The sequence below is a fragment of the Mustela nigripes genome, chromosome 9 (assembly GCF_022355385.1).
Source record: "Mustela nigripes isolate SB6536 chromosome 9, MUSNIG.SB6536, whole genome shotgun sequence".
Classification (NCBI taxonomy): domain Eukaryota; kingdom Metazoa; phylum Chordata; class Mammalia; order Carnivora; family Mustelidae; genus Mustela; species Mustela nigripes.
This window is the reverse complement of record NC_081565.1, coordinates 3,335,291-3,348,114: the sequence shown is the minus strand read 5'-3', so window position 1 is coordinate 3,348,114 and position 12,824 is coordinate 3,335,291. Positions and strand designations below refer to the sequence as shown.

General features: G+C 59.9%; 1 protein-coding gene across 5 annotated transcripts; it reads right to left on the bottom strand.

The window, feature by feature from the left end:
- Positions 1-3,544: 3,544 nt before the first annotated feature.
- Positions 3,545-11,630, bottom strand: GBGT1 (globoside alpha-1,3-N-acetylgalactosaminyltransferase 1 (FORS blood group)). Of its 5 annotated transcripts, none has more exons than XM_059410423.1 (7): positions 11,428-11,630; positions 10,605-10,792; positions 10,014-10,079; positions 6,906-6,956; positions 6,788-6,823; positions 5,955-6,089; positions 3,545-4,767 (listed from the first exon to the last, which is right to left on the bottom strand). In XM_059410423.1, the coding sequence occupies exons 2-7, from the start codon at positions 10,673-10,675 to the stop codon at positions 4,113-4,115; spliced, it is 1,014 nt and encodes a 337-aa protein (XP_059266406.1). In that variant the 5' UTR covers positions 10,676-10,792; positions 11,428-11,630; the 3' UTR covers positions 3,545-4,112. The 5 variants fall into 5 exon arrangements, with proteins under 5 accessions (XP_059266406.1, XP_059266407.1, XP_059266408.1 ...); XM_059410424.1 differs by having other exon boundaries at positions 10,605-10,713; XM_059410425.1 differs by lacking the exon at positions 10,605-10,792 and having other exon boundaries at positions 11,428-11,629.
- Positions 11,631-12,824: the final 1,194 nt, after the last annotated feature.

The following is a 12,824-nucleotide window of genomic DNA, read 5'->3' as shown; positions in this document are numbered from 1 at the left end:
CTATCCTTCTGTCTTGCTCCCCACATGTAACCTGCAGAGGCCTGCGGGGTGCGCGGCTGGGCCAGAGGACCTGGAGGCGGCCGAGGACCCCAAGTACAGGCAAGAAGGTCAGTCTGCCCCTTACTCCTCCCCTACATCTCTTCTGGTTCTCCTGGCAGGACCCTGGACATGAGGTCTGGCCTGTCCCTGGCCGCAGCCCTGCTTGGAGTCAGAGGGCTGGGAAGGAGCCCAGAAAGGAAGGAGCCCACCTCGGGGGTGCGGGAGCGTTGAGTGTACTTAGTGTTGCCCAGGAACTCCCTGGGCGCTCCTGATTCCATCCCTTTTAATACATGCAGTGATCCCAGAGATCAAGGTCACTCAGCTCTGAGTTCAAGTCCGGATGTGGACGTGAACGGGGGACTCAGGGTCATTGTTCTTCACCCTCACTGAGCCCCCGCACTGACCATCACTGGCCTTATCCTGGGTTGGGGCTCCGCCAGCTCACCTCCTGAACTCAGGATCAGAGACCCCATTTTCAATGAGGCTCTGAGCAGCCACCAGCTTCCCTGGCACAGGGCAGGAACTCGGCCCTGCTGTGGGTTTGGACCCAGCTCGATCTGACCCAAAGGCTGTGCTTGCACAGGGGCGTGGGAAGGTGGCCTCTGAGCCCAGGCTTGGCTGTGAGGCTGGCATGGATGGGAGCCATGTGAGAGCCAGTGGCTGCAGGGGGCTCTGAGGGGCAAAGGCTTGGGGGACTCCCTGGGGGAGGAAGGTCCTACAGAGGCTGAGGTGGGGCAAGGGGTGACCACTGGAGAGGGCATCTGGACCAGATCATGAAGGCTCTGGACGTTGGGCAAGGAGTCTGGGGTCACTGCAGGAGGGGGACATGGGATACAAGCAGGGCAGTCTTATCAGAGGCATTGAGTTCTAGATTGGGAAGGAACTTGGTGGATATGTCATTGCCCTCACTCAAGCATGGAACCCCAAAACCAAGTAGGAATGAGCAGGCTGTTTACTCCTGTGTATGGGGACTATGGCGGTCATCTGCCTCCTTCCGGGGTGGGGCAGGCTGTTTGGAGGGCCCAGACCGAGCCTCGTCCTGAAGTAGCCGCCCAGGTGGAGCTCCAGCCATAATCTCGTCTAATCCAGGGCCTCACAGGAACTGTCCGACAGCCCACAGGTGCTAGGACACACTCTTAATCCCGTGTTCTCTCAGCTGTCACCCCGTACACAGTCATTCAATATTCACAGAGTACCTCCTGGGTTTCAGGTACCAGGGGAAACCAGGCCAGCCACGGTCTGTCCCGTCTTGGAGTTTACCAAGTGGGCCAGGGGTGGAGATGGGCAGACCTTGTAAATGGCACAGGGGTGAGAAGGGTTCGTGGGAAAGCTAAAAGGCATCCACTCTGGAGTGGGGCACAAATCAAGGCAGATTTCCTGGAGGGGACGTCAGGCGTGAGTCCCCAAAAGTCAGCAGGGTAACGGGACAGGCAGACCTGACTGGTGGGCAAGGTGAGTAGAGGTGTACGGACCAGGCCTGGCGGCTGAGCGATGGTGTGGGACTGTCACATGTGGGGAGGAGGCAGTTGGCCGTAAGGGACAGGGAGCTTGAGTGTCAGGGGCCTGTGCTGCACACATTTTGTATTTGTGATTTTGTGTCTTCCTTAAAGAAGTACCTTTGCAATTTAGAAAACTTCGAAGCCCCCTAAACGGATGGGTCCTGTCAAGAGTGGTGCCTGGGGCTCGGATCTGATCCCGTCAGACTGCTGGGACAGTCTCTGTGCCCCCGCCCCCCGTCTGCAGGCTAAGGCCCTGTCCCCCCGCACCCTCCCAACCCCCACCAGACTCCCATGCAGCAGCTCTGGCTCCAAGCCCTCAGCTCTGTTTTGGAAAGTAGTTTGGACCCTGGTTTGGTTCCAAGAGTTGGGTCCTGTCACTCCCTCAACTCAGGTCTGAGGGCTGTGCCCTGTGGCGGGGACGAGGGTCAACCTTATCCTTGGGGGTTTGGGGCAAGGCTGAGGTGGGAAATCAGCGGGGTCCAGGAGAGGCAGGGCTGGGAGTGAGGCAGGGGCTCCCTTCTCCCCTGCAAGCCTGCTGCTGCCACCTGGGCCTCAGGGCCACCTCCCCACCCCCAACCCAGAGGCCTTCTGTGGTCTCCAGGCCAAGGGGCCTCTCCCTGGCCCAAGGTGGAAGTCCCTTGAAGGCAAGTCCTGCTTTTTCAACAACTCACGTCACAGGGCAGGTCCTGATGCTCTGGGAAGGGGCTTGCCGCTGGGACACACATGCTGTGGGCCCGCCTTGTCCTGCTTCCCCGGGAAGTGCCCCCAGAGCCTCTCCCTGACTTGTCCTCCCAGCCCAAGCAGTCTCCTCTGCTCACTCTGTCTGCTTGGTCTACTCACACTCTGGCCGTCTGTCCTTGCTAGCTCTGGCTGTCTGTCCTTGCTCACCGGCCAGACCACAGGCTACAGGAGGAGGCTTTGGGCAGAACCCCAGGTTTGCCAGCGGTGGCCAAGTGGCGGGGGGTGCCTCTTCTTCCCAATGTGGCCAGAGCGTACCCCCCCGCACCCTCCATGGCAAAGGAGCAGCTGCCCCTAGAGGAGTGAGTGCTGGGCCACCACAGCCTGAAGCCACGCCCACCCTGTCCTGCCAGGCAGACACACCCATGGGGGGGTTGTGCTCGCAAGTCCCTCTGGGGCCCCTGCCCTGGCCAGGCTGCCCACCCAGGCCCTCTAATCCTGGGCCTGCACCACAGCTTGGGAGCCCCATCGGCGGCCTCATGGGGCCAAGGCTGACACTGGCCTTGGGAGTGCCCGCGGACACCTGTCTTCTGGGCTCGGAGTCCAAGAGGCCACCAGAGCCCAGCTGATGGGCTCACAGGAACGGAATCCGTCTGTGGCAGTGGTCAGCTTTAGTCCAGACTTTCTGCACAACTGGACCTTCTCTGCACCCCCACAAGCTGACTGTGTTTGAAACCCAGGCCACCCGGGTTCCTGGTGGCTGGCCGCACCTACCCGCAGATGTGCAGGTGAAAAACACCCTGGGTAGCGCTTAGCACGCGCCAGCTTTTTTTTTTTTTTAAGATTTATTCATTTTAGGGAGGGAGCCTGCACGTGTATGCATATGCACATGACTGGGGGGAGGGGCGGAGGGAGAGAAAGAGTCTCACACAGACTCCCTGCTGAGCTCAGAGCCCCAGGTAGTGGGGGTGGGGCTCCATCCCAGGACCTGAGATCTTGACCTGAGCCAAAACCAGGGGTCCGCAGCCCAACTGACTGAGCCACCCAGGCACCCTCCATGCCACCTTTGTTAAAAGCTGCCCAAGCCCTCTTACAAAGGATGTGGCTGGTGCCAGGGAGTGTGGCCCACCGTGCGGTACAGGCTAGGTTTGACTAGAGAGCCAGGCCTGTCCCACTGCCAAGGCGCCTTCCGTGGCCCAGCACAGGCTTGGGTCCATGTGGGTGGAGGACAGCACAGGACCCAGGAACCCCAGCAGCCAGAGAAGAGGGATCTGGGCTGCCTTTCACACCAGGGGCTCAGGAGTAAAAAAAAATTTTTTTAAGGTTTTATTTCTTTATTTGACAGAGAGATAGAGCACAAGTAGGTAGAGCAGCAGGCAGAGGGAGAGGGAGAAGCAGGCTCTCCGCTGAGCGGGGAGCCTGATGTGGGGCTTGATCCCAGGACCCTGGGATCATGACCTGAGCTGAAGGCAGCCATTTAACCGACGAAGCCCCTCAGGCACGCCTGGAAGTGCAACTTTAAGGGCAATAGGCAGCGGAACGGGGGCAGAGGTGGGCACGGAGTTTTTACTCTCAGGCACGGAGGAGGGCTGACTCCAGAGCCTGCCCCAAAAGGCACGTCCACTGGGTAGGGCCCACTGGGCCCTGTCCGCTTCACCTCTGCTTCCCTTCTTCCTGGCTGTGTGAGCTTTGTGTTCTCATGTGGGTGCAGCCCTTTACAGTTTACAAAAGACTTTCCGCCTCCATTTTCTGCTGAGACGGAGGTAAGCAGGGCTGGACTGGTCTCACCTGGGGCCCGAGAAGGGAGGCACTGGGGCGCACTGGCTGTGGGGCTTGGGGACCCCTCCAGGGCAGCCCTGGCTCTGCTGTCAGCTCCTCAGCCAGCTGGTGGCCTTGTCAAGTGGAAAAGCGGATCAGCTTCAGGCTGGGCGGCTGGGGCTTCCTGCTGTCCCAGAGGTACTCAGGGGACAGCACTTTGGAGGGCTTGTGCGACAGGAAGCGGCGGTTCAGGTGGCTCTCCTCCAGCCCGGCGGCCATGATGCCATTGGCCTTGTCCGCCAGGATGGCCATGTGGCAGCCTCTGGTAAACTCGTACACGCTGGCCACCCGCCCCCCGAAGACCGCCCCTCCGTAATAGAAGTCCCCTTCGCCGTCTGCCACGAAGGCGGTGGAAATATGCCTGCGCTCGTAGGGGAACTGCTGGCGGGGCACAGCGTAGTAGCCGGGGTGAATGGCGGCCACCAGGTCCCCCAGGGTCTCGGGGCCCCATGGGTTCCGGAACACCATGTCCACATTGAGGCAGAAGATGTAATCCACCTCCCAGTGTGCCCTCTCGGCGATGTGCCGGCTGATTTGCTCCATCCGGCGCATGGAGATCTCCTCCCGGCGGGCCTGCTTCTGGATGGGGATGGTGCTGAGCAGGCGGCCGGGGCCCAGCGGGACCTGAGGGATGGCTGCGGGGTCATCGGTGAAGATGTAGTACCGTACCCGATAGCCCTGCATGAAGAAGCGCTCCGCGGACTCCAGGAAGGGCTGCACGAAGCGCGTGTACCTGGTGGGAATGACGTCATCGGCCCTGCTGGCCCCGCCCCACCACGTGCTGGCGGGGCGGGGGAGTGGGGGCACGGCTCACCCCAGGCTGGGGTCCACCTCCCAGCTCTTCACCTGGAGATGCCACTCAGGTCTGAAACCTCGGGGTCCTCTGTCCCACCCCCATAGTCACAGTACTGACCTCTTCCTTCATACGAAGGATGCTTAACGGGGACTCTCCCATTTGCACACCCAGCTGACTTTCCGTGAGCACTGAACTAGGTGCGGGGCCGTGTTTGAAGGGATTCTCAGCTCCTTCGAGCCTCACAAACTCCCTTAAGGCAGGCACCACAATCCCCATTTCAAAGTTTATTGTTTTTATTTTTAAAGTAATCTCTACACTCAATGTGGGGCTTGAACTCACAACCCCAAGATCAACAGTCGTTCGTTCCAATGACTGAGCCAGCCCAGGGTCCCCCAATAATCTGCATTTTACAGGCAGAGACACCGAGGCTCAGAGAGAGGAAAGTGACCACTTGGCGGGTTAAGTGGCTGCGTCAGGGCAGGGTGAGTGGTGCTGGGGGCTTGGGGCTGTGCCCCCCCAGGTTGAAGCCGATAGAACCTGACCCCAGGCGGGCCACCTGTCACCTGGCCAGCACTTGAGGTATTGGGGCCCCGTCGTGATTTCTCCCTCAGGAAACCAGAAAATGAGACGCAAGGGGAGGCTGGTGGTGGCTAAAGGCAAGGCCAGGCGGGGTGAGGGGGAGGAGAGGAAACCAGGAGGTATCCAGAGAGTGGTGGGCCCAGAGTAGGAGAGGGGAGAGGGACCTGGGTGGGGGGCTTGACCTGCCTGCGGCCTGACCACGGACCCCCAGTTATGTGAGGTGGTCTTAAGTGTTTCCAGTCCTTCATGCCTGCCTCGACGGTTCTGGGGAAGCGGAGAGGGGTGAGGAGGCCCACGGGGTGTCCTCACAAAGGCTCCTGCTGCTCCCTCACCTGGGCCTTCTCCTGCTTCCATGCCAGGGCCAGACCCCCTCCTCCGGGAAGCCCTCCCCTCATCACCCTCTGCTCCCGACCTTCCCACGTGCACAGTGCCTGGCTCAGGTCTTCCCTGGTGTCCAGGCGGGAACCCGTGTCCCGGTCCTGTTCCTTCCCAGGCTGTAAGCTCTGAGGGCTCAGTGACAACCCCCAACCCGGCCCACTACTCACTTCCCTACGGCAAACACCGTGACCCCGATGGTCAGGTTCAGAGGCTGGTAGATGTGGTGCAGCAGCTCGGGGTTGAAGGTTCCCTCGGACACGATGGGTGCCAACCAGGGTGTAAGCGCCAGCAGCTCCGCAGGCCTGGCAACAGGGGAGGCCGTAGGGGCTGAGGCCCTTCCCTCGGGAGAGCCACAGCCTCATCCTGGTCCTGCCTCCCATGCTTCATCCCTGTCTCTGGGCCCCGGATCCTCCTATGGGAAGTGGAGATGATGGCTCCTCCCCGGCGTGGTCAAGAGGACCAGGAGTGAACGCACATCCACTGTGTAAGGGACCCTGGCACTTCGGGCACCTGCTAAGTGCCTAATCCAAACGGGGTAGCAAGGAACCCCAGATTGAGCACCTACTATGCAGTGCTGCTGCTTTTATTTATTTATTTTTTTAAGTAGGCTCATGCCCAGTGTGGAGCCCCACGTGGGGCTTGAACTCACCACCCTGAGATCAAGAGTCGGACACTCACATGAACTGAGCCACTCGGGCGCCTGGAGCTACGCCTTTTGCAAACACCATCTCATCTAGTTCTCCGTCCAGTCGGCCACGAAACGGGTATTCTTACCCACTTGTACACGAAAGGCTCCGGGCAGTCTGCCCAAGGTGAAGAGCTAGTGACCGAACAGGACCAGAAGCCAGGTCCCAGACTACCTGGGCCCCAAGGCCACCTGACACCCCCACCACCCCAGCTTATAAGTCGGAGCGCTATACCTGCATCCCCCACCCCCTCCAGGCCCCCCATCCTCCCCCCAAACTCTCCATTCTGCACCCAGGCCCCACCCAACACCCACCTCTGCTCCAGCAGCTTGGGCTGAGGGTACAGGGACCTGTAACCGAGAAGGGCCAGTGGTGAGGGGAGGCAGCCCCCAGGTTCCTGGGGCCACAAAGGGGGAACTGGCAGTCACTTACCGGGTCACGGGCTGGAACGGCTTCTCCCCCTTATACTGCAGTTGCATGTTGCTGGGGGCAGAGGTGAGAGAGAACTGTTAGTGCCAGGGCTGGGGACAGAGCTACTCAGGGAAGGACAGAGTGGAGAAGCAGCACCCCCCCCCCCCCCGCCCCCGACTCCTTCCCCACTGCTCCCTCCCCCACCCCCCCAGGGGGGCTGGGCTCCTACAGAAGCAGTCCCTCCAGATCGCCAAGTGGGAGGGCGGTGCTTGATACCCAGTGTCCTCTGTCTGCAAAGCTGAGGCTCTTTCAAACATATCGCTCTGTAGGGGCCTGGCAGTGGGTAGAGGTTCTGAGAAGCTGCAAAGAGCCGGTGACCTGAGTTTCTGCCCCTTTCTGGCCTGGGGACCTGGGCTGAGTCCCCGGAGCCCACGGGACGGTCACCTGCAGGACCCAGTTACACAGCCTCCACTCAGGGCGTCGCTTCGACAGCATTTGGTGGGCGTGATCACCACCTACACCGGCCGGCCGTGGGTAAAGAGGAGCCTGCAGGGCCTGGGTGCGCTTGACCCAGGTGGAAAGGCCCAAAGAGCGGAGCTGAGGTTTCCGTGAAGACATTCCGCCAGCCTCGGCACCTGCCCGAGCCCCAGCCTGCCCTCCCCGGGGCCTGCTTCCCGGATTCCAGGCTGGCTCAGCTCTACCAGTCGGGCCCCCACTCTTCCTCATCTGTAAAATGGGTAACCATCCTTCACCCTCCGAGCTGGCCCGAGGACCAAGGGATGCGCCCTTGCCCAGCACTGAGTGAACGCTTGTGAAGGCAGCCAGTCCCCTTCCTGGCAGGCAGGCTGTGTGGCCAGCCTCCACTAGCTGCAGCCGAGGGCAGCCTCAGGGGAGAAGTAAGGGGGAGGACCCTGCGGGTTGCACGGAGCCCCTGGTCCTGCCACCAGCCGGCTGGAAGGACCCGGGGCCAGACTTTGGACTCCTCGGGCTTGAAAGTCCTCCCAATAATGTCCTTCCCCAGAGGGAGGTCTGCCCGAGGCCACCCGGGGAGGGCAGCAGCTGCGGAAGAGGCCCGAGGTCAGCTGTCCGGCCAGACCACCTGAGCATACCGTGCCTGCCCCTCCCTGAGGAATTTTCAATGTGGCATCTTTAACGGGATAGCTTAAGCCTCCTTAAGTTTTCCTACCAACTTTTCGTCCAAAGAACAGAAAGAGAGGGTTGGGGCAGAGGGAGAGAGAGAGAATCTCAAGCAGATTCCCTGCTGAACTTGGGGCCTGACGTGAGGCTTGATCTCATGACCCTGAGATCGTGACTTGAGCTGGAACCAAGAGTCCAACAATCTTACCCATTGAGCCATCCAGGTGTCCCCATTTTAACCAGTTTGAAGTACACAGTTAAGGGTCCTGAAGCACATGGGCACTGTTGTGCCACTGTCCCCACCATTCCTCTCCAGAACATTCTCATCTTCCCAAACTGAAACTCTGTCCTCATGAAACACTGGCTCCCCTCCGACTCTCCTGGTAACCGTTATTCTACTTCTGCTTCTATGAATTTTTTTTTTAAAGATTTTATTTATTTATTTGACAGAGAGAGATCACAAGCAGGCAGAGGCAGGCAGAGAGAGAGAGGAGGAAACAGGCTCCCTGCTGAGCAGAGAGCCCGATGCGGGACTCGATCCCAGGACCCTGAGATCACGACCCGACCTGAAGGCAGCGGCCCAACCCACTGAGCCACCCAGGCACCCCTGCTTCTACGAATTTGATTATTCTAGAGAACTCCTATAAGTGGGATCCTGCAATACGTGCTTGTCCTCCGTGATCAGTTTAAACTCTTGAATCAACAGTTTCTAAGAGTCAGTCCATCCCCTTGGTTGTCTGCTCTAGTTTCCACCCCAAAAAGCGCTCAGGTCCCCGCTCAGAAAGTGAGGGCGGCGGCGAAGGCAGGAAGTGAGGAGGGAGAGGGCAGTGGGCTCCCGCCTCCCCCCAAGCCCAGCTACGCTCCAGCCTCACTGGAGAGCTCGACAGCCGTCAGCTGAAGCCACAGATGAGCTGGAGCCAAAAAACAAGAACAAAAACCAAAAAAATAAAAAAACCCAAAGCTAAACAAAACAAAAGCCAACTTCACATGTTCGCACCCGTAGGCAGGAAAACTAGAAGTGAAGAAATCCACATGAAAAGACAAAGGTGACCATTTACACTCGCAAACATTCTCCAACTTCGATCTGTTAAAAAAAGAGCTAAGTGGACCCCAACGAGAGACAAACCGGGAAGAAAAAGAATGTGGCGAATACTTTGGGCCCAAGGTAGTGCTTGAGCCCCTGTGAGCAGGCGGGGGGTCGGGGAGCAAAGGCATACGGCAGGGGGCGTCAGGGAGGAAGGAGCTCAGTTCGTGGGGAGGGCTGGGGGAGGGGAGATCCTCCGCAGAAATCAAGGAAATGAAAATTGAAACTCAGGAGATAGTGGTCTCCCACCCCGTGTCTCGAACGAGCAAGGTGTTCTGGTTTTTGCTTTTTGGAACACCCACTGCTTCCTCCAGGCCAGGCCAGCTTCTTGACGGACTATACTCTGTGCTTAGGACGGCGACCCATGCCTCGCGGCTCCTGAGCAGTCCATGATCCAGATTTGAAACCTGCCTTTTGCTATCGTGGAGATCCCCCTGGAGCACATTTTGTCACTCTTAACTGTCAAAAAGTCAGCTTCGGTGTGCGGTGGAAGTCTGGTCCCATGCTCATTTGTTCCTTGGATCGACACCGAACACATGACCTAAGAGCACTGTTTCCTGATCACCTGCTATGGGGCGCGTGCTACATGAGGGCTTACAGCTGTCCTCGTGCTCCGTGCTCTAGGTGGCCCCGGAGGGCACCGCCATCATCCCATTCTTCAGAGGAGGCAAGTGAGGCTCAGAGCACTGTGGCATGCTCAAGGTCAAAGCACAGAGGGGGCGCTGCAGGGCCTCGGGAGGACTGACCTGGGACTTTTATTCCACGGCCCACACATGACCCAGCACTTATCAAACTGATCAGAATCATGAGCTTAGGACCTCATAACCTGCAAAGTGACCCAAAAACTTTCCCAGTGGCCCCACTGCAGGCAACCCACAGGGCCCCAATTCTCCCCGCCCCGTACTTACAAGATCTCTGGGCAGGGGAGGTAATAGGGGACATAGGAAAAGGGCAGCCAATTCTCCACATACACCCTGGGAAGGAAAAACACCTGTTGACTCTCATGAGGCTGAAAACCCACTTGGTGCACTTTGATGGGATCCCCCACCACTCCCTGGGTCTGGTTGACTTCAGAGGTCAAAGCCTCCTGGTCTCCTGCCATGTGGCCATTATCCACCCGTGCGGTCTTCGTTCCAGGGACGGGAATGTTCTTGATGCCAGGCCCTACCCACGAGGGAGTGAAGGGGGTGGTGGTGGCCGTGTTGGGAGGGCTTCACAGAGGGAACACATGGGGTGAATTGTGGTGTGTGTACAGGAGATCTTAGAAGAATGGTCCAAGCCGAGGAAAGAGGGGGTGCAGAGGCCCTGAGGCCATTGCTAATCAAAATCCAGAAAGCAAAACTAGTTTGGTCTTACTGGGATTGCAGTTGGGGGACTGGAGTTCCAAGAGAGGTTGGGGGGGACCTAGGAATCCATAAAGGGGTCACGATGTGGGTGTTGAGATGCCAAGAAATGGAGGAGTTTGGGTGAAGGGAGGGCTCCATGGGGGACATGCTCACCACAGAAAGCAGAGGGCGGTGCCCAATAGCAGGCAGAATCCTAGGCCCAGGGCCAATCTGCGGCAGCGCATTGCTGGGTCAAGCTTTTGAACCTGGGCACTAGGAGAGACTGAGGGGGCTTGGAGTCAGTCCACCTCTCCCAAGGGCTGTCAGGCTCTGAGCCTGTATCTCCGGAATTCAAGGAACACCTGCAAAGGAACGCTCGGATAGGGGATAGGGGATCCCTCCTTGCTCCCTGCCTTCCCCTGGGTGGCCCGAGCTCTGACAGCTCTGGTAGGCGGACAGAGGGACAGTGGCTCCGTGCTCAGCTGAATCCTGCAGCTGTGCCTTGGAGAGGCCAAGTGTCCCCCGGTCTGGACTCTCAGGTCCTCCCCCTCAATCCCCGCCCTCGCAGCGCAGGGCGGGGCGCCCGGGCGGGGCTTGGAGGACTCCAGGGGGTAACAGGGGGACACCGGAAATCGAGCCCTGAGCCGGCCCAGTGGGGACACACCAGGCCGGGGCGGGGGCTGCGCCGAGAGGGGCGGCCGTGCTGCCGGTGCGGTGGAGTAGGGATGGGGTGCGGGCGCGGGCAGCCGTGTCTTCCACCGGAAGGGCCGTGCCTGGGTTCTCCAGGGGACGGCGGGAACGCGCGTCCACTCTCCCGGGCTCGGGAACCTCGGGCAAGTCACCCTCCTCTCCCTCCACCCCAGCCTCGGTGTCCTCCTCGGCCAAACGTGTCCGCACCCGGTGGCCTGGGGCCCAGACGCACAGCGCACTTCGCCCGCTACTGCCCCGCGACGCGGGACGGGGGGAGCGCGACTGTCCCCGCCGGCTGGAGACTCACCCCTTGCGACCGGACGGGGTTTAGGACGGACGGAGGGGCGCACCCCGGCCCGGAAGCCAGGAACTCAGCTCGCCAGGGCTCCGGCGATACCCGGGGTCCGCGCCGCGCCTGTAGCCGCGACCGGGGCTGACCCTGGGGCAGGGCGGGCAGCTGGGCGCGCGGTCTCCGGCCCGGGAATGGGGGGCGGGGCCCGCGAGAGGAAAGGAGCTGCGTGCCCCGCCCACCAGCATGCGCGCCCCGCCCCCTCCCCGCCCACCAGCAGGCGCGCCCCCGCCCACCCGCGTACCCGGCCGCCAGTCCCAGCCCCTGCCCACCTGCAGCTCGCGCCCCGCCCGTCGGCCACGGTACGCGTCCCCGGGGTCCTAGCGCGCGGCGGGCCGCTGCCTCTCACGCAGGCGGCCCACCCCCGCAGCGAGAAGAGTCGGTCCGGGAACTCAGGGCGAGGGTGGGGACCTGAGAAATCAGAAAAACTTTGTTTTTAGAAGAATTTCGAAACAATCCCAAGAAGGAAAACCCAGCAAAACGCCGTTTAGCTCAGGGCCTCCCAAATCTCCCAGAGCCTTCCCTCCTCCCCCAAAAGGGGTTGCCAGGCAGCATTGACACCCTAGTTCACACCGGTGATTCCTGATTCCTGGGGCCGGGGGCACCCTCTTGCGGCTCTCCAAGAGCCAGAAGGCCTGGGAGGCAGAGGCCTTTGCTGGGTGCTGTTGAGGGAGAGGCATACAGAAGGACAAAAAGGGAGGCGCCCAAACGGTTTGGGCACAGAGAAATCGCAGGGGAAAGAAATAAGGTCAATCAGGCTCGGAGAGGTTACAGGTTTGTTCAAGGTCACAGTGATGCAGCATGAAATTGTAGACCCAGGTCTTCTTGGCTCCTGGGCACAGCCTCTCACGTCCTGCAGGGGTGTCACTGTGTCCCTGGGGTTTCCCTTGAGGACCAGAGGGTCCTGTAAGGCAGGGCTTGTGTCCCCAGAGGATGCAGGGGCCTGGCACAGGCTTGGGGGCGCTGGTGGGCGCTGGCTGAAAGGTCCTGCTTCCATTTTTAGCAGCAAACACTGGGTTTCTGGGACCCAGTCTGGGACTGAATCTATTTTTTTTCTTAAGCAAGCTCTACCCTGAATGTAGGGCTTGAACTCAAGACCTTGAGATCAAGAATCACATGCTTTATCCACTCTTGACTGTTTTTTGCTGACTCTGGTTACAATTGTGTAACCAGGGCGTAGCCCGGAGATTTTCCAGCAGCCTCCATCCAGGCTGAGGCTCAGGAATCACTGTTATCGCAACCACAGGGACCTGTCGGGACTGGAAGGGTCTAATGCCACTGGGAAGCCAGGCTCAAGCTGGCTTGCAAACAGTGATTCCTCCCTGGGAATAAAGAGGTGATGCAGACAGGGCTCA